This window comes from Puntigrus tetrazona, chromosome 5 (genome assembly GCF_018831695.1).
Source record: "Puntigrus tetrazona isolate hp1 chromosome 5, ASM1883169v1, whole genome shotgun sequence".
Classification (NCBI taxonomy): Eukaryota; Metazoa; Chordata; class Actinopteri; order Cypriniformes; family Cyprinidae; genus Puntigrus; species Puntigrus tetrazona.
In genome coordinates, this window is record NC_056703.1 from 21798930 (window position 1) to 21826855 (window position 27926).

The 27926-nt window shown below is 37.5% G+C and overlaps 2 protein-coding genes across 4 annotated transcripts in view; both read right to left on the reverse strand.

Annotated features, from left to right (window-relative positions):
• The window catches only part of LOC122344645 (transmembrane protein 211), a 103904-nt gene extending 94729 nt beyond the window's left edge, over window positions 1-9175 (reverse strand). The window contains exon 1 of the mRNA XM_043238169.1: window positions 8450-9175. Coding sequence (XP_043094104.1) covers window positions 8450-8761 — 312 coding nt within the window. The 5' untranslated portion in view covers window positions 8762-9175. The remainder of the gene's footprint in view (window positions 1-8449) is intronic.
• Window positions 9176-10083: 908 nt separating this feature from the next.
• akap10 (A kinase (PRKA) anchor protein 10) lies at window positions 10084-27176 on the reverse strand. 3 transcript variants are annotated; one of them, XR_006251046.1, is made up of 16 exons: window positions 26947-27176; window positions 25303-25350; window positions 23946-24131; window positions 20120-20683; window positions 18096-18194; window positions 17659-17743; window positions 15813-15936; window positions 15185-15321; window positions 13763-13907; window positions 13481-13651; window positions 13255-13370; window positions 12792-12874; window positions 12461-12513; window positions 12237-12332; window positions 11168-11289; window positions 10084-11041 (listed from the first exon to the last, which is right to left on the reverse strand). XR_006251046.1 is itself a non-coding variant. In XM_043240340.1 (15 exons), the coding sequence occupies exons 1-15, from the start codon at window positions 26966-26968 to the stop codon at window positions 11284-11286; spliced, it is 1932 nt and encodes a 643-aa protein (XP_043096275.1). In that variant the 5' UTR covers window positions 26969-27176; the 3' UTR covers window positions 10084-11283. The 3 variants fall into 3 exon arrangements, 2 of the variants coding, with proteins under 2 accessions (XP_043096275.1, XP_043096274.1); XM_043240340.1 differs by having other exon boundaries at window positions 10084-11289; window positions 12792-12871; XM_043240339.1 differs by having other exon boundaries at window positions 10084-11289.
• Between the last annotated feature and the right edge of the window lie 750 nt (window positions 27177-27926).

Below are 27926 nucleotides of genomic sequence, written 5' to 3' on the forward strand. Positions count from 1 at the left end.
GGACTGCCATGCTTCTGCTCTGCTCTGTGCGAACTCTCTCTCATTCCTGCACTGAGAGGACGAGAGAGGCAGAGTGAAACAGGGAGTGAGAGAAACTAGGCCTCATCCATCATTTCATTAGACAGCAATGTGGCGGCCATGATAAAACTCGCAGCTTCTGTGGTTTGGTTCCGGGGGCTGAGAACCCTTAACAGGTTCAGATGCAGGAAATTACTGCTGCCTTCTCAAGATACAGACTACAAGGACCTCCAGAAAAAAAAAAAAAAAAAAAAGTCGCAGCATGTGTTGTGAGAGAGCGAATGGAAAGTGTGAGAGAGGTAAGGAGCTACTCTGTGAGCCCATCCCCTAGTGCAGTACATTAACATAGCATCCTAAACTAATTGGGTCCAGGGACTGGGATTCTATAGAATGTACTAAACTTAACGGTCAAAAAAACAACAAAAAAAAACACAACAATAATAATAATAATAATAACAACAATAAGTCAAAACATTAGATTCACCTGTGCTGGAGCTATGCCGATGCACATTGAAAATTATTGTGCAAATATCAGCAATTGCAGGTTTTCAAACAGAGATGACCGCAAAGATGGCCCCAAATATTCACCGGTTCCCATCTCTTTCTTCCCGTATCTACAAACTTTGCTATACTGGTCTCAAAACCCAGGAGATAGGAGGAACAAGCTGTCAGTGATCCCTTGCTGCTGATGCGGATCACGGTGCTGAGGAGGTCGGGCAGCATGAAGGAGCGGAGGCCACCAGCGGCTGCCCGAGGTGGTGGTGCTGGAGTGATTGTGCAACAGGTGGGATCCTGTGCTCCCATTGTCAAAGAGAGGTGGCTGCCGTCCGACAGGAAGGGAAGGAGCCAGTGACATTTGCCAGAAGGCCAGAGACGGCTGCCTTGCGCCATGTTGAGAAAAAGGCAGAAACCAGGGAACGTTCAAACTATTTCAAACAAAAATAAAAACCAAACGAAAGCTCTTCTCCCACTCTTCTCTTCATACACATCACACCCCACTCGTTACACATCTTTTACTACATGGGACAAGCTGATTGGCCTCTGTTGATTCTGCTGCCAATGAGCTTGCTTGCTAAACACTGAAACAGTCTGGTGTTGGCTGTAAAAGTCATAGTTCTATGAAACCCTCCACCTTCCACAGCTCCACCTGTCAAGATCTGTTAAGGGAGTTGTATCTTTACAGGCAGCAGTGGTGTATCTTCCATGTTTACTGCAGTGTGTGTCTATATATTTTCCAGCATGTGTAGCAGATCTACGTTGTCAATACGAAATATATTATCTAGAGATGGATGGACCCGATACTCAGGATCGATATCGGATCTGATACGGTCATTTTCGTGTTTCGATCGGACAATCTAAATCCAACATTGTGCATAATGCCTTTACTATTCTGTATTATTGCGAGCCCCACAATAGGCACAAAAACATTATAAAGCACCATAAAGTTTTTATGCACTATATTTCAAGCTGTTCCATAGCTCAATGTGAGGTACAGATTAATATTTAAGTCACTGAATTCAAGTTCACACAAACTCTTTTCTCAGCTGCAACTGTCTGCCCTCCATTCAGCATTCAAACTGTGTGTTGCATTTGGTCACTACAGTCAAAATGATTAAGCTCTCTTAAAGAGCACTCAATAAGAGATTTAATGCTATGAAGAGAAATTCTCAATATAGCAAAGCGCAGATTTAATATACTATGCATCAATATCTCTTCGCCTTTTCTGTGGACACGGGATGCGCAAAATCGCTTTGTATGCGCACAAGTGATCTGTATTATTACTGTAAAATTTTCAGTATCGGATTGATTCGGGAAAAAACTGTATCGCTGCTTCTCTAATACTGTCAACACTGTTAATAATAATAATAATAATAATAATAATAATAATAATAAATAAAATTAATAATAAAGATAAGACCCATTCACATCAAGAAAAATAACTACAGCATTAACTATATTAGCGCAGACAAAAGGAACGATAATGTCAGCGTGCACTGCAGTTATGTTGTCTGATATTTTAAATGCTCAATCTCCTTAAAGATTCTGAATTGCTTGAGACTCAATGTTTTTACATTTTTATTATCACCGGAACTTTTTTGTTTTCTGAAAATGACTCCAATAATATTGTTATTAGGTGTTACTTTTGAATAAGTACTTACTTTGTGACCATAAAAGAGTATGTTGTACGTGATATGGATATGTGAGGTACAAATGTAATGGGGGGGTTGTTCTATTTTTTAATTGCCCTCCAGGAGAACAATTTAAAGCATCAAAAACATATGCAGCATAAACTATGCAGGATAAGATACCCAACAATTCGCTCACTCAGAGTTCAGGGATTTAGGGAAAAACATTAACTGTCCTAGTGAAGACAGCATAACTTCAATATCAGTCCAACGTTCAACGTTAACTTTCTCACCGTTCTGTCACATCTCACAGTTTGAGTGAGACTTTACCAGTTGGCAAGCATTACTTCTTCCACATCCGCTCTTCCAACGCATTCATTGCTGTCCAACCTCTGTAGCCCAGGGCAGAACGACTTCCTCAACAAGAACTAATAACTCAACCTGTCAACAGTACACTCGTGCCCATGGGGACTGATGGAAAGAAGCTCCATTAGTGATTATGGGTCTTCTCACTTTAAGGCATCCAAACATGATGATGATGAAAAAGTGCAACTGGATATAGCCTGCTATCAAATCATGATAATAAAAGACCAAATTTTAGATGAACACAAAAACTAATAAAGTTTAGACATGATGACAGATGTGACCCTATTTTTTTTTCTTACCACCAAAACACAACCCCTTTTCACATATATCAAATGTATATTAGTGGTTTTAAAATTAGATTAAAATCGATAAATCGTTCTTCTGCTTCCACTGCATGTGCAGATCCAACAATCATCATAATTTAAATATGCACTTTCAAAAGAGACACAAATATTTACTTTTGGGTGATTTTCATTTGCTATCTTTTCTATCAGGAGTATGTTGGTAGAAAAATCACAGTCCTAACGGTTGTCTGACAGCATCGAGACATGTATCAAGGTATCTCGCATGTGCTCTTTGGCCCACGGGGGTTTTAAAACATGGAGATGGTGGAGGCAAAGAGAATCACAAAACAACAGGGTCTGAAGCAGGAATACAAAGAAGGAGTCTTTGACTGGGAACTAGGAACATGTGTCAATAATGCAGAACAAAAACATGAGAGGGTATTTTCACAAGATGAACTATGTGAGCAGTAAGCAAGAAAAGCAGGTTTTGCTGATTCAACTGTAAAAAATGTATTGAAGGAACCAAGATATGAGACCAGAATCACTGACATTTTTTTATGTATTTGCAGCTCTATAAGCAACAAGTGTTTATGAACCTGCACAGATTGTTTATCAAGATAATGGTGATTAAATACAATTTGGGAAACAGGGCTGTATTCACTATAGACATTAAGAGGAACTAGTCTACCCAGTCTCCCTCAGTCCTACAGCGCTCATCAAAGTCAAAATGATTGAGACGGGCAATTAAATTAAAGCAGGCAGGTTTACGGTTCACAGAGTGCGCATTCCAGCACAAAAGTGTCAATTTAACATTGGAAGAGAGCGAAATAAGATCAACGTGGCGAAAAATTTAACATTTGTCAATTATCTTACAAATAAAAATGGCAAATGACTGACAGTCTGAAAGTGACACAAACTACTCAACTTCTATTTAAAATTTAGGAATTTAGAATTGAAAATATGGTATTGTGTGATTCAAGTAATTCCTATCTGAATGTAATGAGACAAAAAAAAATGTGTTCTTGAGATTAGGCCTTGCGAATAGTTTTAAGATCAGGCCTAGCAAAATACCTTCCCAATGAGAATAAAACAAATTGCTCTTATTGTTTAACACATGGTTACGGCCTTGTTGCCAGTTAAAAGTAAAAAGCTAGAGTTAGACTATAAACAAGACATCGTTTTGTGATTCAGGACAGCTACAGCTCTATGTACTGCATTGTCAGTAGTTAACCACCTAACGTTCAATCACCTTTCTAAAACCTGCAGTACCATTAGTTACGAAACTCAATAAAATTTTCACGCTGTGAACCTAAACACAAGCCCCATGAGCCTTTGCTATCTACAGAGAAAGGGGCACGGGGCATGCTGAGAAATATGTAAGTGTGTGTCTGTATATGGGAAACATGTGACGGGGGGTCTTAAAATAAATGGAATAATCTGCACAGGCAGGACTGTGGCCGCAGGATGAAAAAGTACTGTATCTATTGCTTGATGGCCGAGTGGGCACAACACTTAACATGAGACCACCCAAACCTGAAAGAGCCAGCCACCCATGCGTGACAACAGTCTCTGTCAGCAAATCTGAGTGGAGAAGCAAGAGAAAAAAGATAGATCTCCCCTTTGACTGATAAACCAGCGCTAATTGCATGAGATTGTATGTGATTGAGCCAGTAAAGCATGTCAGAATGACATTTCATTTCAATGTACTTGCAAACTTGCAAGCTAGATTGCTTATTTTAGGCGTCCAAGCATGACTTGTTCAAAACCAATTATATTTGTACTGTTTATCAACATTTTTGAAAAAGAGAAAACATAAGCTATAGAGATCTTAAACTTGGTAGAATGGTTTAGCACTGAAAAGGATCTATGCAAAAATATGATTATACATTAATTTAAGATATCTTCAAAATATCTTAAGAAAGAAATATGTAAGTTTGGAACAGCTTTAAACAAAAGCTAACGTCGTAACATCATAAATACATCTTATTAACTAAATTAAATTTACTTTGCATTCAAAGCAGGTATTGCCGTTAGACTATTAGGTGTGTAATGTCAGTAATTTCTACTATTTTTCTTAAAAAGGCATTCAGAAGGCTCCCGATCTGCCATTGGTCCAAACAAGCAGCATGTCTCCAAACTCACACCATTGGTTCATTCAAAACCTCAAATATACTCGATATACTTGAAAGCAGCACACAGCCACAGTGTTTACGCTCTTTGAGGAATCAGTCTAGCATTGACTGACTTACAGTTGTCCCAGCACATTAAACTGAGAGGAGAAAGTATTTTAACACTGAAAACATAATTATGCACATCAACTTTAAAGATGTGCATTTTATAGCTTACTCAGAGACATTATCAAACCCTTCACCTCCAAAACAACAAAGATGGCAATGCTAACAATGCTCGTAAATAAATGATTCAGCAGTCAGAGCGGTGTACACTCAGTTACGTACTGAAGCACTTTAACAGAAGCCGTGCACACATCACTGCCAAACGCTGATCTCAAATCCATTTCTTTCTTTCTTTCTGTAATGCATTGAGTGTGGACAGAACATCTTTATCCTCCACCCTTCAAATTCTTCTACAAATCCAAGAAATGCAATTTATTAATATCTCCTTTCAAATGCTAATTTTTTTATCCATACATAAATCATAAGACACAAGGTTGCTTGTGCTTCAGAGAAAACAGAGAGAGAGAGAGAGAGAGAGAGAGAGAGAGAGAGAGAGAGAGAGCTTTAGGGTATTAAAGGAACACTATTATCTGTAATGGAAAAGGTCTGTTGAAAACAGGGCAACACAGATGATAAACTACATTACAATGGACTTTATATACGTCCTTCTGGGACAACTGAAAAAAAAGTATGTACTAATTAAAATTTTAAACCATGAAGAGGTTTGTGTAAGATGTATTTTTAGAGGCAGGGAAGAGATGTAGCTTAATTTAAAAATAAATGAAGTCAATGGGAGCCTCTTCTAAAGCATTCAAAATGTTATATATATAAAATCTCCTTTTACTTAAATCTAAGCACAGTTCGTGACCTTCCTGAGATATTAAACATCTTAATTTACTTCTCTGCATTTCTTCTAGCTGTTTATGAGAATCAGCAGAGAGATCTCATTTGTCCTTTCTATGGGTTGACAACTTTTGCATTTCACTCTTCGATACCTTAAATTCTTTAATTCCTTTACTTTTGAATTCTTTTTAATTCCGTAAAGAACCTTTAAGATCCATGGGATCTTTCCATTTGGCAAAATGTGTTTTATCAGTGGAAGTAGTTTGTATAGATTATTAAAATGTTCTTCAAACAAACAAACAAACATATATATATATATATATATATATATATATATATATATATATATATATATATATATATATATATATATATATATATATATATATATATGTGTGTGTGTGTGTGTGTGTGTGTGTGTGTGTGTGTGTGTGTAATTTATTTAGGATTATTTAGGAACTGTTTATTAAAAGACCAAAAGTGTTTCTTCTTAATATACCATAACCCATATAATACAATATACATTTTTTAAACATTTATTTTAAAGATACTGTCATAAGAAAATCCCTATTGGAAATCATGAATAGAATACAGGTCTAAACACCAGCTTCCATGACCAAAAAAGTAACTGAATATTGATGGTAAACCACAGCTGGAGTAAAAGGAAAAAAATTCTCTTTACTTTATGACATATTTCACAATATTTTGTCCAATTAATAAAATGAACACTGTACAGATGTACATTTTTAGTTCACACATATTTTACACATAAATCTCCATTATGTCAGGAGCTGTCAATATGACCCACTTTGCACATCCATCACAATATTCCACATTTCCCATTTATTTCAGTACTGCAGGTGTTTAGAAAAGAGCTCTAGTGGCTTTGTTGCCAGGTAGTTAAGGAGAAAATTACATCCTAGGAGACTTTTAGCCTCATCATTCCTATCAAAAAGTGCATTTAGTTAAATTTAGCCCTTCACATGTAAAGTCAAACTAATACGTAAAGTGAACAGTGAATGGCCAAATACAAGTGAAACACATCAAAACAGTTGTTAAAAAAGGCTGGTAAATGTGTTTGTTTCTATATCCTGACAGAGTGGCAAAGCTGAGCAAAACAAAGTGGCATTTATATTGCTTTTTTTTTTCCTGAAAATGGGTCAAAATGAACCGAAGACAATGAAAAAGATAAAAGTGTGAAATAAAAGATGTAGCTTTTTGGGCATTTCATATAAGTGAAAGAACATGATATGTTTGCTATTATAATGATCATATAGATGCACGGAAGCAGTGATGGCCATGAAAAGACTATGATGAAGCTACTAAAGGCAGATGTTCCCCAAGGACAAATCAGATGAAGCCTGTAAACAATCAGTGTCTGACTAACCTCTGCAGAAATCTTGAGCCTTTTCTGACATAGTGCTTTTCGCTTAGATGATGGACTTTTTCAAGTGACCCAGTTTCAAGACACATCGGATCATTTTTAAACTTTAAAAGGTTGCAAAGCGAAATTTCAACGTGTTACGTAAAACTACGTTGTCGTTTTTTACCAGTAGGATTGATCAGCTTTTACTGGGACGGTCCGATTTTCAACTCCTGTTTTATGAGCTTTGAATAATTGAAAACGACTGATGCACTCTTCACCGCTAAGAATAGAGCTATGTGTCAAATGAGCAAAGCCATGCCCTGCACTGAGATAAGCAACGTTCGCTCTTTCCCATCATAGACAAGGAACGTGCCAAGTGCAATCAAAGCCATGCGATTGTATATTTTACTGTCACAATCCCACTTTTCTTCAAAGCTAAAGCGTATAAAACAATATAAAGTTGATTATTTAATTAGGACAAAAAGGAAAATCTTCTTCACACGTCTAGCCTAGAATAAAGAACAGACTTGACCAACCAACCATGAGGCATAATCTAATTTGGTACAGTGTATGATGGTGTGGATTCTTGATGTATTGTGCGCTTGTTATAACAACTGTTACTCTTTTTTGAGACTGCCTTCTAGAGGACGGTTGGATAAGCCTTGGACTTGATGAAAACAAAAGAGTGAAAAAAATTAAATCTTTCTGATTTCAATCTTCAAATACAGATGGGTTAAAGCTACCCTCAAGATGCTAAAAAAAAGACGTGATGTTCAAACTTTCATCATTCTGTCTTAGCAAAGAGGAGCTCTTCTCACGTGAAAACTTTTTTTTTAGAGAAACTTAACTCAGCTAAAACGCTTGGCATTTTTCCAAAACGCTGATGAATAATCTATTGAATACTAACGGGGAGTCAAAGTTTAAAAATGCAACATTGTCTTGATTTTTTTTAAAGATTTTGTGTTTGCTAAATAAATTACCGTATGTATTTAACATTTTTAAATGGATGAGATGATCAAAATCTAATATTTCAACTTTTCAAATATAAGTATAAATAAACAAATACAACTTTTCATCCGTTTCATTATATTCTTAAAGAAAAATTAAATCAAAGCCTGGGATAGAAAAGTTCCCCTGTGACTGTAACGTGACCGATGCTTTTAATTATTCTTCATATCATGCTGCTTTTTATTCAAAAGTTGCTGTATCTAATAGACCTCACACCTTTATGTGTCAGTGCATGTTTACCATAGACATCCACATCCAGCCTACCTGCCAAGAGCTCGAAGGAATCTCTTGAAATTTGCCCAGCCCGCCAAAGGTGTAACATCTGTACATTTGATCCAGAGACTCGGAGCAGTGCCACAGGAGCCCAAAACTCACAGAGTCCTTGTTCTTCAGATGGTCCTTCACTATCCACGCGGGCGAGATGAAACTGAAACTGCAAATCGCGACCAGGGCGGAGGACAGGAGCACCCAAAAGCACCCGACGCAGCTGAACATCCTCACGGCAACGTGGGGCAGCGAGACCGGAGACGGATCGATTCCCAGCCCTTTCCAATTCCGATCAAACAGCGCGTGCATCTGGAGCGCGCTCACTCACGGGGTGACATTAGACGAGCGCCAGCAATCACCACAACACATGAGTGACCGATGCGCTAAGAGTGCCGGCGACACACAGACTAACTTCTCAATTAAACGCACTTCCAGCGCGATCCGGTTCAACAGAGAAGCATATTCCAGTTAGTTCATGTGAGAGGAAGCAGGTGGAGGACAAAAGACAACCGTCACACCCAGAGCTCGAGCTCTCAGAACTGCCACCAGCAGGTGCTCACTATCTAGTGATATCTGAATCCCCTCTGTTTGGTTACTCACAGCCCACATCTCACCACCACCACCATCATCATCATCATCATCATCACCTTCCTCAGCTCTGAGTCGCAGCTCGCGCGCTGCAGGAGTGAGTGACTGAAGGCACAAACTTACTGCTGCACGCCGGCCTCGGTCACATGGATGTGGGCGTCACCGACACCGAGAGGGGGTTCAGACCACTTTCTGATTCATGAAAATCTGAACCGCAATTTGTTTGTTTTTTTTTTTTTTCTTCAAAACCTCGATCGTAGCATAAACTCATTAGTTTCCCTTCCCTGCGTTTCGCTCCCTTGCTTAACCTCATCAGTACACGCATCGGTAAAAGCACATTAAATATAAGACGAACAGGGGCGATTCGGCAACTCGAACGTATAAAGACGTAAACGACAATAAAATGCTTGATTATTTATAGTTTTGTCTAGAGTTTTAGCATTCTGGAGTATTTTACAAAGTTTGAAAGAGTAGCGTGACTTACACTGACCTCTGCTGGTCATTTACCATGGACTTGAGAATAGAAACACATTGAGCATCATGGAAAGTTCTGTAACTTGTAGACTTGTAAAAAAATATATATTTTATATATTCATTTTTTTAATTTTTCATTTTAAAATGTATAGATGTATGTATATGTATATATATATATATATATGTGTGTGTATATAATGTATATATGTGTATGTCTACATTTATATATTTGGTTTTATATATAGAAACGTGCATGCTACAAATAAGATTAGTAATGTCCCTCCAAAACTATGAGAACCTTTATCTCTGAGACCCACACACGCAACGCGAAAAGCCAAAAAGATTTTTTTTTTTTTCAAAAGTGTTTTATTTTAATAATTTCTCTTTTCTTCTGTTTTATAGGATTCTTATTTTCTTCATATTCATTTTATTTGAGTTGCGCTCAATATGTCGACACAAATCCAATTTCAAAGTGCAAATCAATAATATTCTGCCTACACAGGTAACCGTAAAACGTATTGCTCAATCAAACCCAAGAACAAAAACAAAACACAAAGACTGCATCAAGAGACGTTTCAACAATATATGTATTTAAATCAAACACATTTAAATATATTATAGATTAAGTACACGTATATGTCAGAAAACATATTAGTGGTACATGGTACCAAAAGTCTTTTTCCTGTTTCTCGTCCACAGCTCAATGAGGTCCAAAGCAATAACTTCATTTCCAAGTACTCGTTTCAAAAGGAACGGTCATCATTGAGATTTGCTTAGACAGCGTTTGACATATCATACAAAAAATACAAAAAAAAAAAAAAAGACAATCACCATAAAAAGAACTAACATTAATATATGGCGGTAAACCAGGAATCCACATTTATACAGAACGGGGATAAACATTGCCCTAGCAGTTCAGTTTGTATTTCTCTACAGCCTAGAATCAGATCTGGACAGGGTTCTGGAGGGGGTTCTGCAGTCAGGGGACACTTTGTAGGCCCGAGTTCATTAGTTTTCATTCCAGTTTGAACTGTAACATCAGCGGCTTCAGCTCCGTGAGAGAGGGACAGAACAGTCTCTGACACCGGCAGACTTACATCCACTATGACATACCGTAAATCTGTAAATAAAACTGTACATAGCCACCTTGGATATTTATGCATTTCTGTTTTTGTTTATTTGTACTAAAAAAAAGGCCTAAGCACTTCATAACCACTCTTTAAAAAAGCGAAAGAAAAAAGAAAGATAAAAGAGAAGCATGAGATAAGAATTAAGATGAGGAAGGAAATATTTAAGTGGCAGCCACTTTGTAGTTCCCGTTCAGATTCCCGCGCACTTCCTGTTGGCCGGCGTGGCAACAGCAGGTGCGTTTTGAAATTTTTGCGTCAGCGTTCATTCAGTCTGAAATGTCGTTCTGTCCGTCTGCTGTGCGGCAGCTCTCGCTTGTTTGTTTACAGGTTCATCCGTGCCTGTAGTTAAACTCATTTAGCTCCTCTTCAAATAATAAACAGAATTCCTTTCCGAGCGCTAGAAATGATGGGGTGGATCATACAGAAAACATATTTTGGCTATTAGTGTGCATATCTAAACACTCACGCTCTCACACACAAACACATGCAGGAAGTCATGGAATGCCTCTTTCAAGGTCCTCACTGATATGTTAATGCAGTTCAGCTCTGTGTTCGTCTTCAGGTCGTTTGCTTCTCCGGTCGTTATGAAGAGGGCAACAGGAGGGAGGATAAGAGCTGCTTCCACACTTAACAAGAGGGTCATAGCTGATGAAAACAGAACAGGTCAGATTCTACACACCTTCCTGTCATTCGAAAATAAGTTTAAATTGACTAGCGACGGCAGTGCCGCCACACAATAAATGGTTCAAGTGTCAAAAGTTCACCCAATAATAAAATTCTGTCATAGTTTTCTCAACCCCATCTCTTCCAAACCTGCGTAAGTTACTTCTAAGGACCTATAAATGGAGATGCTCAGCAGAATGGTGAGATAGCCTTTTTCATATAAGAAAAATGCACATTTCAGCATATTTAAACGTGCCTTGCTGTGGTTTGCTGAGGCATCCATTAAGCAAATTAAGCAAGGGATAAACGTCACAAAATAATCTCAGTCAGGTGATAACAACGGATAGGATGCATGTTATCCTATTTATTGCATGGCAAAAATAAGTTCAAACATGACTAAAAACTATGGGTTAATTTCTTTAACAGCCATACTGCTTCTTATATAGATATCAATAATTGTATAGACATTAAATAGTTTTGCAGTACTAAAAGCATTGATCAAATTAACTTTCCTGGTGATGCATTTTGACTGTCTATTTCATACACAAAATGTGGATAAGATATAGCAGATACACATATCAGCCATTTGGACATATTTACTGCTATATATAAAAAAAATGTATTAGCTGAAATATTGAAAGGCGACTTGTTGTCAAAGAACTTTACTACAAATGATTTTATTTGCCTCCTGAGAACACAGCACTCTGTAAAAGTATACCGGGTTAAATCATGCAATCACCCAAATGAATGCAATTTTTGTTTATCTGGTAAATTAAAACTATTTTGTCATTTGGCTAAAATGAACCATTTTTGTGGTTCACTAAAACCAAGAATGAGTTTAGAGCAACTCGAATGAATGACAGAATTTCCGTTTTCGGGTGAAGTTTAAAAACAAATCTTTATGAATTCAACGATAAAATAAGATGTACTTTTGTTGCCTTCACTTCAGGGCTTCCTTGATGTCCTTGCTGCATGACATCATTGACGATCATTTTTGCAATCTTCCATGCCATCTCTTCTTGTGCCTGGGACACCAAAAACAAAGACAGTACATATCATGACCTATAACCAGCTTCAATCCATTTCCACTTAATAAAAAAAAAAAACATTAGAACGATTACATGTAATTTGAATGAAACAAGCAGGTGCACACCTCATCTGAGTTTCCTTGGACCCATTTCTTCATTGCTTGAGAAAACATGGAACCTGACAGAAAGGAAATTAAGTAAGTGCGAGTGAGCTGGACAGAGCAGAGAATCCTGCTTCTCACTGCTCTTCAACACAAATCACCTCACATCACGGCTACTTATCGCCATGGCAACACTCTCTCTGCACTCAAACTGAAGACATCAAGAGCACTTCAGCGCAAGTCATAACTAAGAGCCATCTCGCACAATACAAAACATGCGCAAATGTGTGTCAGTGAGAGAAAGGAGAAAAAAAGTTTTCAAAAGCAAATATATATGCGTGTGTGTCGGTCCTACCCTTGGATTTCTTTACATCTGGCTCTGGCTCAGCCTCCCTGATGAACTGGCCGAGCTCGTTCACCTTCCCGAAGGTCATTCTTCTGAGATGAAAGCAAGAAAAGCTGAATCTGGATCTGGATCCAGTGTTTGTGCATAGTACCACGCTTCAACAATATTTTTTTCTGCTTTCCCAGGTAGACCGCAAAATAAAATGCATATAATATTTCTAGCTGATTTCTAGGTGCCAGACAAAGTAGGTATTTTCACTTTCATCCAAGTCAGCCAGTGAGAACATTACCTTGATGTATGAAGTGTTCAACTTTGCAGGGCTAAAAACCCATATCCATGATCAACGAATGTTTAATGTAGTGGGCATTCCATAAACCAAACTTTTTGTTGAACACTAAAGACATTTATGTTGTCCCAGTGATCCCGTGATGGGGAGGAAGCGCAAGCATGAAGGTTTCAAACCCGGACTCACCCAGCATATGGTCTCTGGTAGAGAGACTCGGGGTCCAGACTGGCTATGTCTACCGTTATCGCCTCATCAAAGTTCTTCAGGATCTTGACTGCTGCTTTTTTAGTACCTTGCTGCAACTGAAGATTGAACAGAGTTTACTGGAAACCATATTCTTGAAGAGTCCTTTTATTATTACAAAAACAAGTGCAATGTAGCATTTAGAGGTGCCATCAAACCAGTCAGTCACCTGGGCTTGAGCCCCTTCTGAGACGCTCGAGTTGCGGTCGACCTCTGGGGTCCAGCTCTGGCTGGGAGTGTTGGCATTTCCTCCAATAAACTCATCCACCCGTACGGAGTTGATAAGGTCGCTCAAATACTTATAGTAAAGGTTGCTCGACAGAAAGCCTGGCATGTAAACCTGAGATAAAAAAAAAAAAAAAGAAAACGTCAGAAGAATGCGTCTTCCTAAAACTAAGGTTCCACCTTTTTAATTTTCTGTATAAAAAAGTGTTTTGGAAACACAACCCACCTTCTCCATGGTGGTCCAGGCCTGTCTTAGTGGAGTGTTGAAGCAGTCTGGCAGAGGTCCGCCTTCTCGACAGATATTGGATTCGATCTCCATCCGTACGGAGTCACCAAAACCCAATGGATTTGTAGCTTGGAGTGAAAAATACCTATGCAGATCACATCAACGGTCACGTCTCTGTCTACCAAAAGTAAAGGTTATGCTGTTGCCACATCTTAAACACTAGATAGGCATGCCAATCAACAGGCCTGTGTGTCGAATGAGTCAGTAACAAGGAAGCTCTGTATAAAAATGCTGATTTAGAGTCATGTCCACCATGAACCAAGCAGACATGTTTACATTTTTTAGCCTGGGATAAGTATGCTTTTCAACAAGAATGCATTAAATTGATTAAAAGCATCAGTAAAACATTTTTAAATGTTACTAAAGTACTATTATAAACAAATACCGTTCTTTTAAAGTCTTTATTAATTCATTTAAGCATCCTGAAATCAAAATTCCTCCAAATATGTTAAAAAGCTGTATTTTTTCTTTATTATTTTTCTCCACAATAAGACATGGTTCTTGAGCAGCAATTCGGCATATTAGAAGGATTTCTGAAAAATCAAGTGACTGAGACACTGAAGTCATGGCTGCTGACAAATCAGCTTTGACAATTGGAATAGAAATAAATTACAACATACATTAAAGAGAAGTTGTTATAAATTTTAATATTTCACAACATTACTGTTTCTGAGTATACAAATTTAAGAGACGGACTCTATTTGAATGCTATTGTAGAAAAAAAAGTATAGCAATATTTAAGGTTAATAATATTTAATGAGAAAAAAAACTAAGTTGCTAAAAACTGAATTGGGTTTCACTTTATTTCGATGGTCCCTTATGAAAATTGTGTTGACAATAAATAACTTTGCACCTACATGTTAACTAACTTTCATTAGAGTGCTTAAAAGTTATCTATAGTCAGTAAAAAGTCTGTTGGGAGGTAATAACAATCTACTTATAATCTAATGAAAGTTAGTTGACATGTAGGTGCAAAGTTACTTCTTGTCAACAGAATGTTCATAAGGGACCATCAAAAGAATTTTCAGAGGTCGACAGAAGTCTATTAATTGACTGTATATATAGCAACATTACGACTTAATTTCGAGCTGAAGAGGTGAATCAGGTGTGTTAAACAAAAGAGAGACACAAAATATGCTGTAGTTAGTGATCCCCAGGACAGGTTTCAGAACCACTGCTCTAAACCAGTGGTTTTTAAACCTGTCCTGGAGGCACCCCTGCCCTACACATTTTGTATGTCTCCTTCATTTAACACACCTGATTCCGCTCATTAGTAGAGAAGAATTGGGTGTATCTGATATAGGAGATATATCTCCAGGACAGGTTTCAGAACCACTGCTCTAAAACTGAAATAGGACATACTTGTCATAGAGAATCATGGCATCATTCTGGGCCTCCTGTCCATCGTACTGGCCTTTCTTGGCAGCCAACTGATCTTGAAAGTTTTCTGCAGCCAGCCAGAACTGCAGCACATTCATTGCATCCTCCTTCTCCATGTACTATATTGACACACACATAAACACACGCACACACTTTGAATTAGGTTTCAATCCTACTTTATAATCCCTTCGCACTTCAAATGTACTTGGATCAGAAATCCATCAATTTATACGCACACTTGCACTTTTTATGCATTCTGCCATTTAGAAACAGGTTTTGACCAGATTGTCGAGCTCAGCATATTTGATGTGCTTATACAGCTCTATGCATAAATTCAACTTAAATGCAACTTGAACGTGTCTTCTAACAGGACACGTAATATCTGGACTCATAAAACACTTAAAATCCAATTTTAAATGCACGTTCAAAACGTAAAGAACATTACATATAATTCAGCATCTATATTTATATAATTAAATTATAAGAAAGATAATCTAAAGGGAAATTTGGGTTATTCAAGTTAAGCTGTAAATGCACCGTGCAACCATATTTAAAATTATATTAATGCTGTAATTTCCTTTTAAACAGAGGCTGAAGTGAGTGCTCTCACCTCAGAGAAGTAGAAGAGGGCTGACTCGCAAAACAGGATGTCCGCCAGAAACACAGAACCACTGGTCAGCACCTCGATCTGGTACTTACAGAAATAATGGCTCCGCAAGAACTCACTAAAGTGCCTGTAAAACAGGTGCCAGACATTTCCATGTAATTACAGAAAGACAAAGAGGCTGGATTAAAAAAATATAGATTTATTTATTAAGCCATTAAATGGGATAGTTCAATCAATAATAAAATTCTGTCATTAATTATTCACCATCATATTGTTCCAAACCTGTTAAGACCTTTGTTCTTCTTCCAAACACAATTAAAGTGCCCCTATTATGGTTTTTTGAAAATGACCTTTCATCTAGTGTGTAACACAGCTCTAAGTGAATGAAAACTTAAAATACAAATAAATCTGAAAGTGCACCATGTATAAAGTAATTGTCTCTGAATCACTTAAAGGAGTCATTTTTAAATTTAATCCCAAGCCGTTTCATAACATGAAACATTAGCATATTGCCTGGTGTACACACAGACCTGGGAAAATGCAAATTCACTCTTTGCTACTAGGTGCTGCTTTTGGAGATGTAAAAGCTCACAAACACTACTTTAAATTAAATCGACCCATCAACAGAGGGGTTGGGAAAAATTTATCAAAGATTATTCAGAATATCATGTATTCTCATAGCTTCATAAAACTACAGATGAACCACTGAGGTCACATAAATTATTTAAACAATTTCTTTATAACGTTTGAGGTCTATGAGTCTATGAGTGTCAGAGAACTCTTTGATTTCATCAAAAGTATCTTAATTTGTGTTCTGAAGATGAACAAAGGTCTGACATGAGGGTGAGTAATTAATGACAATTTTTTTTTTACTTTTAAACAATGCCTCAAAAGCCCCAGCTCTACTACAAGAAACCTTGTAGCCCCAACTCTACACCTCGCAAAACCACTTTGTAAGATCAAAAACAGCTAGGAGAGCAAATGGAATGGAACAAAATACATTTCAATCATAAAAAAACTCTCTGAATAACATGTTAATGTATGTGACTGAATCAGTCAGCTTGCACCATGTAGTACACAATGCGAGTGCTAGCATATTGCATGTTAAAGACTTAGTTTACCCTAAAAATAAAATAAATAAATAAATAAAACAATTGTCATTAATTAATAAGACCTTCATTCAACTTTGGAACACAAACGAAGATATTTTTGATGAAATCAGAGAGCTGATTTATATAGACAGTAGCACAACTGAAATGAACCTAGATCCAGAAACCCTTACCGATGTTTTTACTATGTTTCTGGACCTGGGATCATTTCAGTTGTATTGCGATGTGGGTTGGATGGCTCTCCGATTTCATCAAAAATATCTTAATATGTGTGTTCCGAAGATGAAGTAATTAATGAGAGAATTTTCCACAAAGGGCTCGCCACATACAACAACATCCAGGAGGCGTTGTTGAATCCCCATCTGGGGGTGGAGAATGGTAGGTTTAGGGGTGGAGATGGGGGGGTTTAGGGATTAGGGGTAGGTTTAGGTATGTTAAGGAGGGAGTGGTTGGATGCTGCAGTCTGCAGAGAGACGCTCCTCAACGCACCTCATTTTGGGGTGAACTAACCCTGTAAGGACCTCAGCATGTGCCATCTAGAGTTTTGTAAATTAACTACATACTGTATGTCTATAAAGCTTTTTTAAGCTAAAAATATACTTCACGTGTTGTTTTCATAAAATCTGTTCCTTGAGTACACTGGATGTGAAGAATAAAAACTGATCAAAGTTAAATTTTACAGATACGCTATGAGAGCGATATGTGTGAAGGACAAACACAGAGTTAAATTAGCTACTTACTGTTGTTCAGTGATGGAGAACACAACAGATTGTGCAATGACAAAGCAGTTTGGGTCCACTTGTCCGTCTTCCCCACAGATTTTCGCTAGCAAAAAAAAAAAAAAAACGCTTTGTTTACTCTATCCTAACAGAAATGTGAAACATGAAAACTGAAAAATTAAACATGTATAAGTGCTCTCGCATCCAAAAAAGCAAAGCTGTTCTATTCAACCAATCAAAAAAGATACATTTTTAAGATATTTAACATAAAAAAGTAACAAGTTATGTAATGACAAGAAGCTTCCTGAAGATAAATCCATATAAACCAGGCCCTCATTTTCTAATCACCCAGTATCTCCTATAAATATAATTATCTTGTTCAAACAGAAAAAAAAAACACCGGAGAACATCTTAAGCAGTCTAAACAGAGAGGTCATTGTGATAAGGATATTTCTTACCCACAATGTCGTTGCGTATCTGTTCGGTGATGGGAATCGGCCTAGCAGCATCTGGAGATATGTACTTAGTGAAAATGTTAACGGCATCCCTCTCTATACCTAGAAATAAGAAGAATCAGTATGTAAGGGAATTAAAAATAAGACACAGAGGATAAAGATGAAGGACAAATCAGACTTGATTCACAGCAAACACCTTTATCATACTCAACATCCCTCTTCATAGACTTACAGAAGTGTAATAATTCACATTTCAGCCATGTCTATTTATAAAAGCCTCAAGTGTACTTAAATGTCACTATTAATCAAACAAATGGCCTAAGGACAAATCTTACATTTACACCTTGTTAAACATTAATATCAAACTCAAATACAGGATGGGCACACATTTCAAACAGAAGATTTGAAGAAACAACAGAAAGAAGTTTGTTTGTATGTAGTGTGCTTGAGAGACCAGAAAAACGAAATCCAACAACTGAAAACAGAAGTATATTTTAACTATATTTATGAAATGACCAGATAAGGCCAATTTTTTTTTTTATTATGGTTGATGATTAGACATTATGAGTAGTATGACTGTGTTTAAAGGCCATGTTGAAAGTGTTTGAGTTTAATGGGGACTGTGAGAGGAGGAATCTCATCAGAGCGTGTTTAAATGTCGCAGTTCTTTTCATAAAATTCATTTTAGGATGCTGAGAAAAGCCAGAGACAGCCTTATAAAATGCAATGAAGTGGACAAAGCCTTGTTCTTTTTTCAGACACCAAAGGCTCTCGAAGCAGAAGCCACGGGCTGATAGGATCTGACTCCCCTTCTAAGCTGATTTGATGTCTTTCGGCTCAACTGACTTTTTCCATTCACTGCTTTTACAGCCTGGAGATTCTTTGTATTAGCCATTAATGAATACTCAGCTCCTGACTTCTGTTCATTGTAGTCCACTGCCAAGATGCTAAATGAGATCATTTACCAAGCCTGCTCTATAAAACCAATGCCGCATGGATATTAAAAGTCATCGTCTGATACGAAAGGAATATGTTGTAATGGTAAAAGGCCACTAACCATGAAAAAACTTAAGTACAGAATCTCTCTTACGGACATAAAGGAATGGTCAAAAACTCAAGTCTAAGGTAGTGTTTTTGTGAAATAACTAGGAAATACTGCAAATCATGCAGTTTTGAAGAACATTAACCTTTCTAGTTTTATACTTTTACTTAAAAAATGTATTTACTGTTATGGGCTTGAAGAAGGAAAAAAAAAACAAGCCTGCACAATCAGGAAGTATTTAAAATATGCAACAAGGATGCACAACAATAAAATACTGGAAGGAATAGAAAACTTTTTTTTAGATTATTATAAAAGCATGTGTTTCTAAACTAAGTGTAAAAATAAAGTACATGAGAGTGCACCAATACACAAATATCCAATATCAACCATTGACATATATATATCCTTATATATACAGAGTATATATTTTTTTCCAACCAATGGTACCAATACCCCAGGCATAACTGTCTTTCTAAAAAATTATAAAATATAAGCAAAACATAATGTTCATCATCACAACTTGTAAACTTAATAAAAACCACCAAAACTTGCCCATACAAAGCTTTATCTTTTAACTAGTTTCACACTAAGCTTTGGATACCAGGAAGGAACATCCACATGAAAAGCTAAGGAAATATATAACACGTAAACAGAGACTAATCAATGTAGTGAAGTCGGGCCACTTAAAGACCTTTCAGACAAATTATCGTATCCAGCGATAAACATTTAAAAGTGCCTTAAAATTCAAGCTTTAAATTACTGTTTAACATTGTAAATACAATACAGTAACCATATTGCATGCTTTTACTGTGGTACATGCTACTTAAGTAGAATTTAACTAAGTTAACTTAGTTGCTTTAAAGGAGGAGATCAGTACTTGTTAAAAAAATACCAGTTGGAAGGACCAATTGCATTAACCAAAAAAAAAAAACCAAAAAACAAGTAAAATACTTTCAACAAGTGGGTTACCGTAAGTTGTACTCACTTTTCATAAGTTTGTCAGAGAGTCCACTAGTAGACTGGCCTTTAATTGGAGTGCCCGTTCTGGAGGAGGGCTGTCTGGTGGGCGTTTCTGATCTTAGGCTGGGCAGCAGGTGAGGAGTCCCGGGCCGGGCCGCCCCCTCTGAGCTAACAGAGTTCCGGTGGCCAATCAGAGCCCCGGTATGAAAGTTAGTGTCTTGGGGGCTGGGGGTGTGAGGTCTGGAGGAAGTCCTGGAGGAGAAAGTGTCCTCTTCATCTCCCTCATCCAGAGTTGAGGGTCTGCCGGGGTCGTTCGGGGAGTCTGGCGAGTCGGGGGATTCCAGGGCAGCCGCAGGCTCAGCCAAGGTGCTATGTTTGACTGAGTTGAGGCTGTGCGCTCTCACCCTAGACCAGCTGGTGGAACGAAAGCTCTCAGCTTCAAGCCAGAAGCGGACCAGGTGCTCAGCTGAGCGGGTCTCCATAAACTGTATGAAGTAGGGCATGGCCACATTATCCCGCAAGATCTGGTCTACGGTTTTAGAAAGCCGAGACCGAGTCTCTTGAACCTGGTAGTTGACACTGGAGCGACCTGAAGAACAAAAACACTTCTTAAAACCCATTGTAACAATGCATATTGCTTAATGCAACTTACTGAAAAGTGCCCCTATTATGCTATTTTTAAGGCTCCTAATATTGTTTTGGGAGTCTCCTCCTCTGCATACAGAGTCAAAAAATACTTTTGTTTTCTTAAGTTATGCGTTTAATATGACCTAATTTTCCAGTGATTCTAAAAACGGTTCGTTCGAAGCAGTTCAAAGCAAACGTGTTACCTCATGAGAAGTGGGATTCGAAATACTCATGACTCATTAGACTCAAATAACCTATTTATCACGCATGTTTGGATTGACAACTTAGCAAATTGTTTTCATTTACATTCATTACATTACATTTCAGCTACATTACAAACTGCATGAAAGGCAATAATGGAAATGGCATAAAAACACATTTGGACTAGTAACAACCAGTTAACTGATTTGTGTATTGAAATTTCATCCTTTTTATATAAACAAAATGAAACCCAATAAAATAATAGCCGATAAATACCACCAACACAGCATTAAAAAAAAAAAAACAGTATGACAAAACATAAAAAACTGAATATTCAAAAACAACAAATCAAACACAAAACAAACTGATAAAAAAGGCTAATAATTCAAATCAAATCAAAGTATGAAACACAACAGACAAACCCCAAAATAAATAAATAAATAATATAAAAATGACTAACAACCAAAAACAACACAATTCAAAGCAATCATAGCAATGGCTTAACAAAACTAAAAGAAAATGCTTGCCTGTCCAAAATTCTACACTATAATGCCAAGCCATTGATTTATGACTGCTAGGGAGTTCTTTGTTGCTATAGGTGGTTGCTTACTGGTTTAAAGTCAAATGAGCCCACCATATTCTGGTATCCCCAATCAGCATGTTTAAATATTTAATACTTCAGATTAGATGTTTATTCAAATCCCATAAAGTATCAAGTGATGCCTTTAACTAGCAACTGCTCTACAACGCTGAACTCAGAGAACCTTTAATGCCTCTGCTTTAAACCCATGGCTTCTCCAGACCACACCCAGCCATCCATTTCTAATATACAGTAGCAGCACAGACTTTGTTCCATAAATAAGCACAGACACACAAAACAAATCTTATAATAGAGCTGTGACCTCCACTGAATGCTTTGAAAAGCCACACCTTCCTCTTTTGACACCACAGGACACCAGAAGATGGTCTGATTAAGAGATGTGAACTCAGGGACCCACACAATGAGTCCAGTATCAGAACACGCAAGGGACACTACTTGAGACGAAAAACATACTAACCTCCTTTGTGTAGGAGGCAACACGTTAATATTTGACAGTACAAGCATTGTCTTTACCAAAGTTACCCTGCAACACTGGTTTGTCCACACATACGTCTCAATGTTACACATCTTTCTAAATGTAAAGGAGGGGTTAAGACATCAAAACAAAGACATTCTAATCGAGGGAAGATGATAACATTGAAGATGACTTCTACGCCAAGTATGATAACCAAACCTTCTAAGCATGGCCATGTTTTCAAAAAACTAAATACATAAAGTTCAATATATCATTACCGTTGTACTTTTAAAGTAAGTTAAAGTTTCAGAAAACCTATAATAACTCGAAAAAACTATAATAGTTGAAACGGGGCTTTTCATGTAATTTTACAGTAAAATGTTTTTGAAAGAGAAAAGGAAAAAGGTGAAAAACTTTAAATTGATATTGAAAGGTTTAAATTAAAATGATGGTTTATCATTTATTTATTTATTTTTACTGTAAACTTCACAGATTTGATCACTGTAGGCAACCACTGGGATTTGTCCATGTTATAAGACTGCAGAGGCTGCATGGAACAAAAGTATTTGGGATTTTTTTTTTTTTTTTTTTTTTTTTTTTTAATGACGCATTTTGGTTAGCCGTACAGTGCAAGCTTCACAGCCTTTAATTTGTGATAAATTACATTTTGTCTTTAACGAAGGTCTACATGCAAGTATACTAACAAAAGTGGATATAATCAACTTTTAGAATATATCTGCATTTATAAAACGTTTAGTTCTGATTCCTTGATTCTGATTGGTCAGATTGGTTTTATTCACGATACAGCATAGCTACGACTGCCTCACCCAACAGTTCTGTGTATCGCTGAAAAACACCCTTAGAAACATAAACGGTCAATAACACAGCATAAAACTGTTCCGTGTATTATGTATTTCAGCAAAATTAAAGGTAATTCATAGTAGTTTTATCACTATTGCTTTTTTATTTTTCTGCCTTTTTATAGAAACACCAAACGACAAACAGTATCTTAAAAACCACCACCGGTCCTAAACTCAGTCAACATGACAAATAAACATTCTTTGTTATTCTAATTACTAAAGTATCGTATAATGCTAAACTTTAAATAAAATAACACTGTAATGCTAGAAAAAATTACGATTTTATTTCTTAGGAATCCATAGAGAGTTAATAATATAGAATTTCATAGGTGTCTCTCACATTGTCCCAAAAACAAATAGTGTATAAAAGCAATAAGGTACTCGAGGCAGTGCCTAACAACGCAAGCACAGCCTGTCGTACCTTATTGCTCACTTAAAATGTACATATTTAGCGTTTCTTTTCCTGTAAAAAGTAAAATATAACATATATTAATCACGACAACCAGGCGGTTATGTAACGTGACAGACCAATTTGCTAAAAAGAAGCACCTGAAGTTAGCGGACAAATACACACGGACATATTCAAAGTCGTCTTTAAAACCAGTTTAAAGTGGAGGAGCTTGTGCAGGTTTTCACCAATCACAGAGCTATGACAAGGTTAAGAGATTACGGCACTTCACACACAAATCCAGCAAGCCAGCGCACTGCAAAAGCCATTTCAGTAACAGCTTCACAAAATCCCTCCTCTAATGTGATAATTCCCTCTCCTTCAGCCACACACACACACACACACACACACACACACACACACACACACACACACACACACACACACACACACACACACACACACACACACACACACACACACACACAGTTAAAAATGCTCAGTAAAAAAAAAAAAAACAGTAATTCAAAGATCAAATGTTGCTACCAAGCAAACCTTAAGTAAAAAAAAAATGAGATCAAACAGTTTATAATGAAAACGAAGGCTTAACCTCTCAGTTAAAGTCTGTAAGAGTTGATGAGAAAAAGCCATTTAGCACGTAAGCTAAAAGTCCCTTTGGATATGTTGAGTCTACATTCTGAATCGGTGTCTGTAATGTACCTAGGTCTCCAAAGTGTGCTGCCTCCATGTGGCTCGGCTGTTTTTTGAGGATAGCAGTCCGGCCGCGGGCAAACGAGTCCATGTTGGCTGAGATAGCATTGATAGCCACATGGCTGGGTCCCGCTGCCTCCAGGATAGCATGATGGTTTCGGCCAATAAGAGAGGGGGAGTGCGGCGACACTTGGGCTGAAGAGGAGCACACAGATGAGGAACATTAAAACAGAACTCTTTATCTTCCTCCAGTTCCAATACACAAACCTGCTCCGCTAAGATGTGTAAGACGTGCCCTCCACATGCATCCATGAGCTTCTGGTTATGCCTTAAAAATGAATGTCCCTTTATGATTTTGAACTTTGCTACATGTTCTAATGCATAAATAGAGTTTATATAAATGTTTGCTGAACAAACAGATTAGTTGATGGCAATCTAATTCTGCTATAGTTATTACTGGCAGCTGATATAAATTAATGCAATTATTCATAATTTATTGCAATTATTTATACACATTTCCTTTAACAAGCTGATTTGCTGCACCTTCTTTCGAAAGACCGGAGGTAAGCAAAACACTGTAGATCTAAAAGTGCCATAAAAAGTGTCATAAAAAGAATCCAAATGTTTAATCTAAGTCTTGAGAAGACAGAGTGTCTTTTTATAAAAACGTAATTAAAAAGAATTAATATTTCAGGCTTTTATGTATATATAAACACACATACATAGAGCACATCACATATGGCAAACATGGAAACATGTTTGAGCTTCTGCATTTACAATATATGATGTGTGTGTGTGTGTGTGTGTGTGTGTGTGTGTTCTCCATATAAAGCAATCATATCTATTCATAATATAATTCAATATCCTTACTTAGCAGATATTTTCCATTATTCCAAATTAAACTAAAATGAAAAAAAAACGCAGTATCTAGATACATTGCAAGGTGAACTCATTTTGCCTGTGTCAAGTGCAAGATGCTGCAAAAGAATAAAATAAATCAAACATGAACATCTAGCACATGTTTACACAGAAGAATTACGGAAAAGCCGCACAGCACAATGCAAAAATGACCATTAGTCTCTCACCTTTAGAGACCAGATATTTCCACGTGTAGGATCACAAGGAATTAAAACTATAACACAGTAACTAGGTCTAGCCTATTTTTCTACATTCCAGTATGTTTTATGACATCTCACTGTAACGTCACAAATCTGACAAAAATTACTTTGATGGAAAAGGACCAACACGAAAAAAAAGTGAGGATGGAGTCCAAAACGTATGAACCTTATGCATTCAATCTTGAGTATACAGAGCACATAAGCCTGTAAATAATCACAAGCACGGTGAAGCAGTACAGGACTCTCACCTTTGCCGGCTTTGGCATCTGCTGGTCTCTCAGGTTCCTTTCCTTTAGCTGCGAGAAAGAGAACATAGGAAATATAATTTATAATTTACAGCATCTCTTGTCCTAACGCGCCTGATTATTCAGCACTTAAGAACAGCAGCTGTCTTTCTATGTCGCCCAAAAAAATAAAACTAAACGGCATGGGTTAATCCAGGCCCACATGTCTGACTCTTTCCACTTTACGTTTTCTGCATTATTTGCATGGGGTGAGGCCTTGCGTGGAAAAAAAAAAAACAAAACACCTGTGGCAAACAGTCTTGCATCATGAAGCACAAAACAACGAGAATTTCCATCATCTCTATCGTTACTGGGAATAGTGCAAGCAAAAAGTGGGGATGCTATTATTCTATAGAATGAGCAGCATGTATTAGACCATTTATAACACTTCACAGTCCCCTGCTGTGGGGATCACACACATTAACCCACATCTCTGATGGATGAAGACACTATATTACACTATACACTATATTATAAAGACTACACAGACTAAGAACGAAGAGAAGTGATGTTCCTGTTAAATAGGACATGGGCTAAGAGGGCATCCTTCCTTCCCTTAGGGCATCCACATTGACTAATGCATACTGACTGAAGTCACAGGATACATATATATGCTCTTTGTCTTGCGGAGAGAGATTCTGGGAATTGATAGCTCAGTATATTCTGTAAAGATACAACACTACAAATTAATTATGGTTTATTTTGTACGAACATCTAAAGACAGCAGCTTCTGTCACCAGGTAAGGACTATAAGATTTCCACAACGTAAAGACATTGCATTTCTTGAAATCATATTTTTGCCAGGTTTCCTATGACTATGGTAATCCTGTAGAATGTTCTCAATTCAGGAGCCTCGGCTAATTTCCAGCGGCACCTCAATAAGCATCACAATTATGAAAATTCAATTGTAGGTACAAAAGGCACATAGCATCTTAAATAGGCCGGCCTTCAAATATCGCCTTGGACAAAAGGTACCTCTGGAGTCAAAAAAAAAGAAACCACTACAGTCGAATGAAATATAATGAATACAGCATCTCCAAAAATAGCTCATTCATACTATCAGATAAAGAAAGCCACCAAAATGATGGCAAAAAATGTTTTTAAACATTCCAATAATATCAGTTACATGAATAAAAGTTGAGTTGATTCAGTAGGATTTTATATTAATTCTTAAAACCATTCTTGATTCGTTTTATATTCTAAAACTACAATACGAGGGTTTTCTGTGCCGGCTGCGCCTGACTGTCAGGAGACTGAACATACACATGTGTGCCGTCAACGTTTAAAACATAGACACGACGGGATTTTACATTTTTGAGAAAGCAGCACGGATTTTAGCAACAACACGTCGCCATAATTCACAAAAAGTTCTCATACGGTAGCCCGAACGAACAAAACCCGTGCACTTGACAGGAACATCTCATCCCTCGACAGTTCAAGCAGGAGGCGCGCAGACGACGGCGAGGCACGAGAGCAGTTTCACGGCCACGACAAATAATTAAAGAGTTTTAATGTCACGCTCGCGCGGACCTGAGCTCGGCATCGGTCCGGAAAAGCCCGCTCTGTCCGGCGACCATCCCATCATGATCGAGCCGAGCACTTCCTTACCTTTCCGCCTGAAGAACGACATGATGAATCCGTCGCTGTGAAGACTCGCTCAGCTCAGAGACAGCGTCCCGACGGCTCCCGAGTCCCTTCATTCATAGCGCTCTGTCGTGCACGGCTTTCGCTTCGATCATCCACATCTGCGGTCACTGGCAAAACCCAAAAACGTCCGGTCCCCTCTCAGCTGGCCCGGTCGCCATATTGTCAATAAACGCCTCACTTCCGGAGTGTCTGCGGCACAGCGCTGCTGCTGGAATTATGGGAAAAGACCCGACAAACGAAAAGACTTCATTCCTGCACATTTCACATAGCTCTAGTCTAGATTTTTGTAGTATACTGTGCTTTTTTCCTCCCAGCCTCAATCCACACTTATTAAACAGGGCTCTACTCTTACTTTTATTTGTATGAGTATTTGAGCATTTAATTAAGAAAAAAAAACGTAAAATTAGGTAAAATTTCAGGAGCACCTTCTGATAGATAACAAAAACGAGTCTTTCCATTACTAAGATACATTGGTAACGCCTTAAATTGATTTACAGGGGCATTCATTTCTAACTTCGTTCACGTATGCTATCTTTTATATCGGATCCGAAAGTATATTTTTAAATGCTTTTTTCAATTTCTAATAAAAAAATGGAATAAGAAGAATAAGTTACCAGTCAAATGAAATGAAGCATTAACACAATTAATTTGCACTACAGAGGTGGCACAGAAGTGGCTCAGGCATTTAATGAGACTCAGAGGTGGCATGAGTGCTTCATAAATTCATCTTTTAAATTTGAATATAGAAATATTCTACATTCAAAATATTAATTTCAGTGCTTTAAAATTATTTAAACAACTGTAATGAGCCTTTAAATATGAAACGAAAGGTGGCATTAGGTGGCGGCAAAGCACTGCTTTTATCACTGATTCGTTCGAACAGTTGATTCATTCAGAAACAAAGCAAACGACTCCCTGCTTTCCAGTGTGCATACTATCCA

Excerpts from the sequence above, each read along its gene's own strand:
- akap10 (XM_043240339.1), bottom strand. The coding sequence starts at position 26,968 with ATGTCGTTCTTCAGGCGGAAAG. Across the intron at positions 15,322-15,812 it reads CCCTCTTCTACTTCTCTGAG|TACATGGAGAAGGAGGATGC; the intron begins GTGAGAGCACTC and ends GTGTCAATATAG. Across the intron at positions 13,908-15,184 it reads GCCATGATTCTCTATGACAA|GTATTTTTCACTCCAAGCTA; the intron begins GTATGTCCTATT and ends TGATCTGCATAG.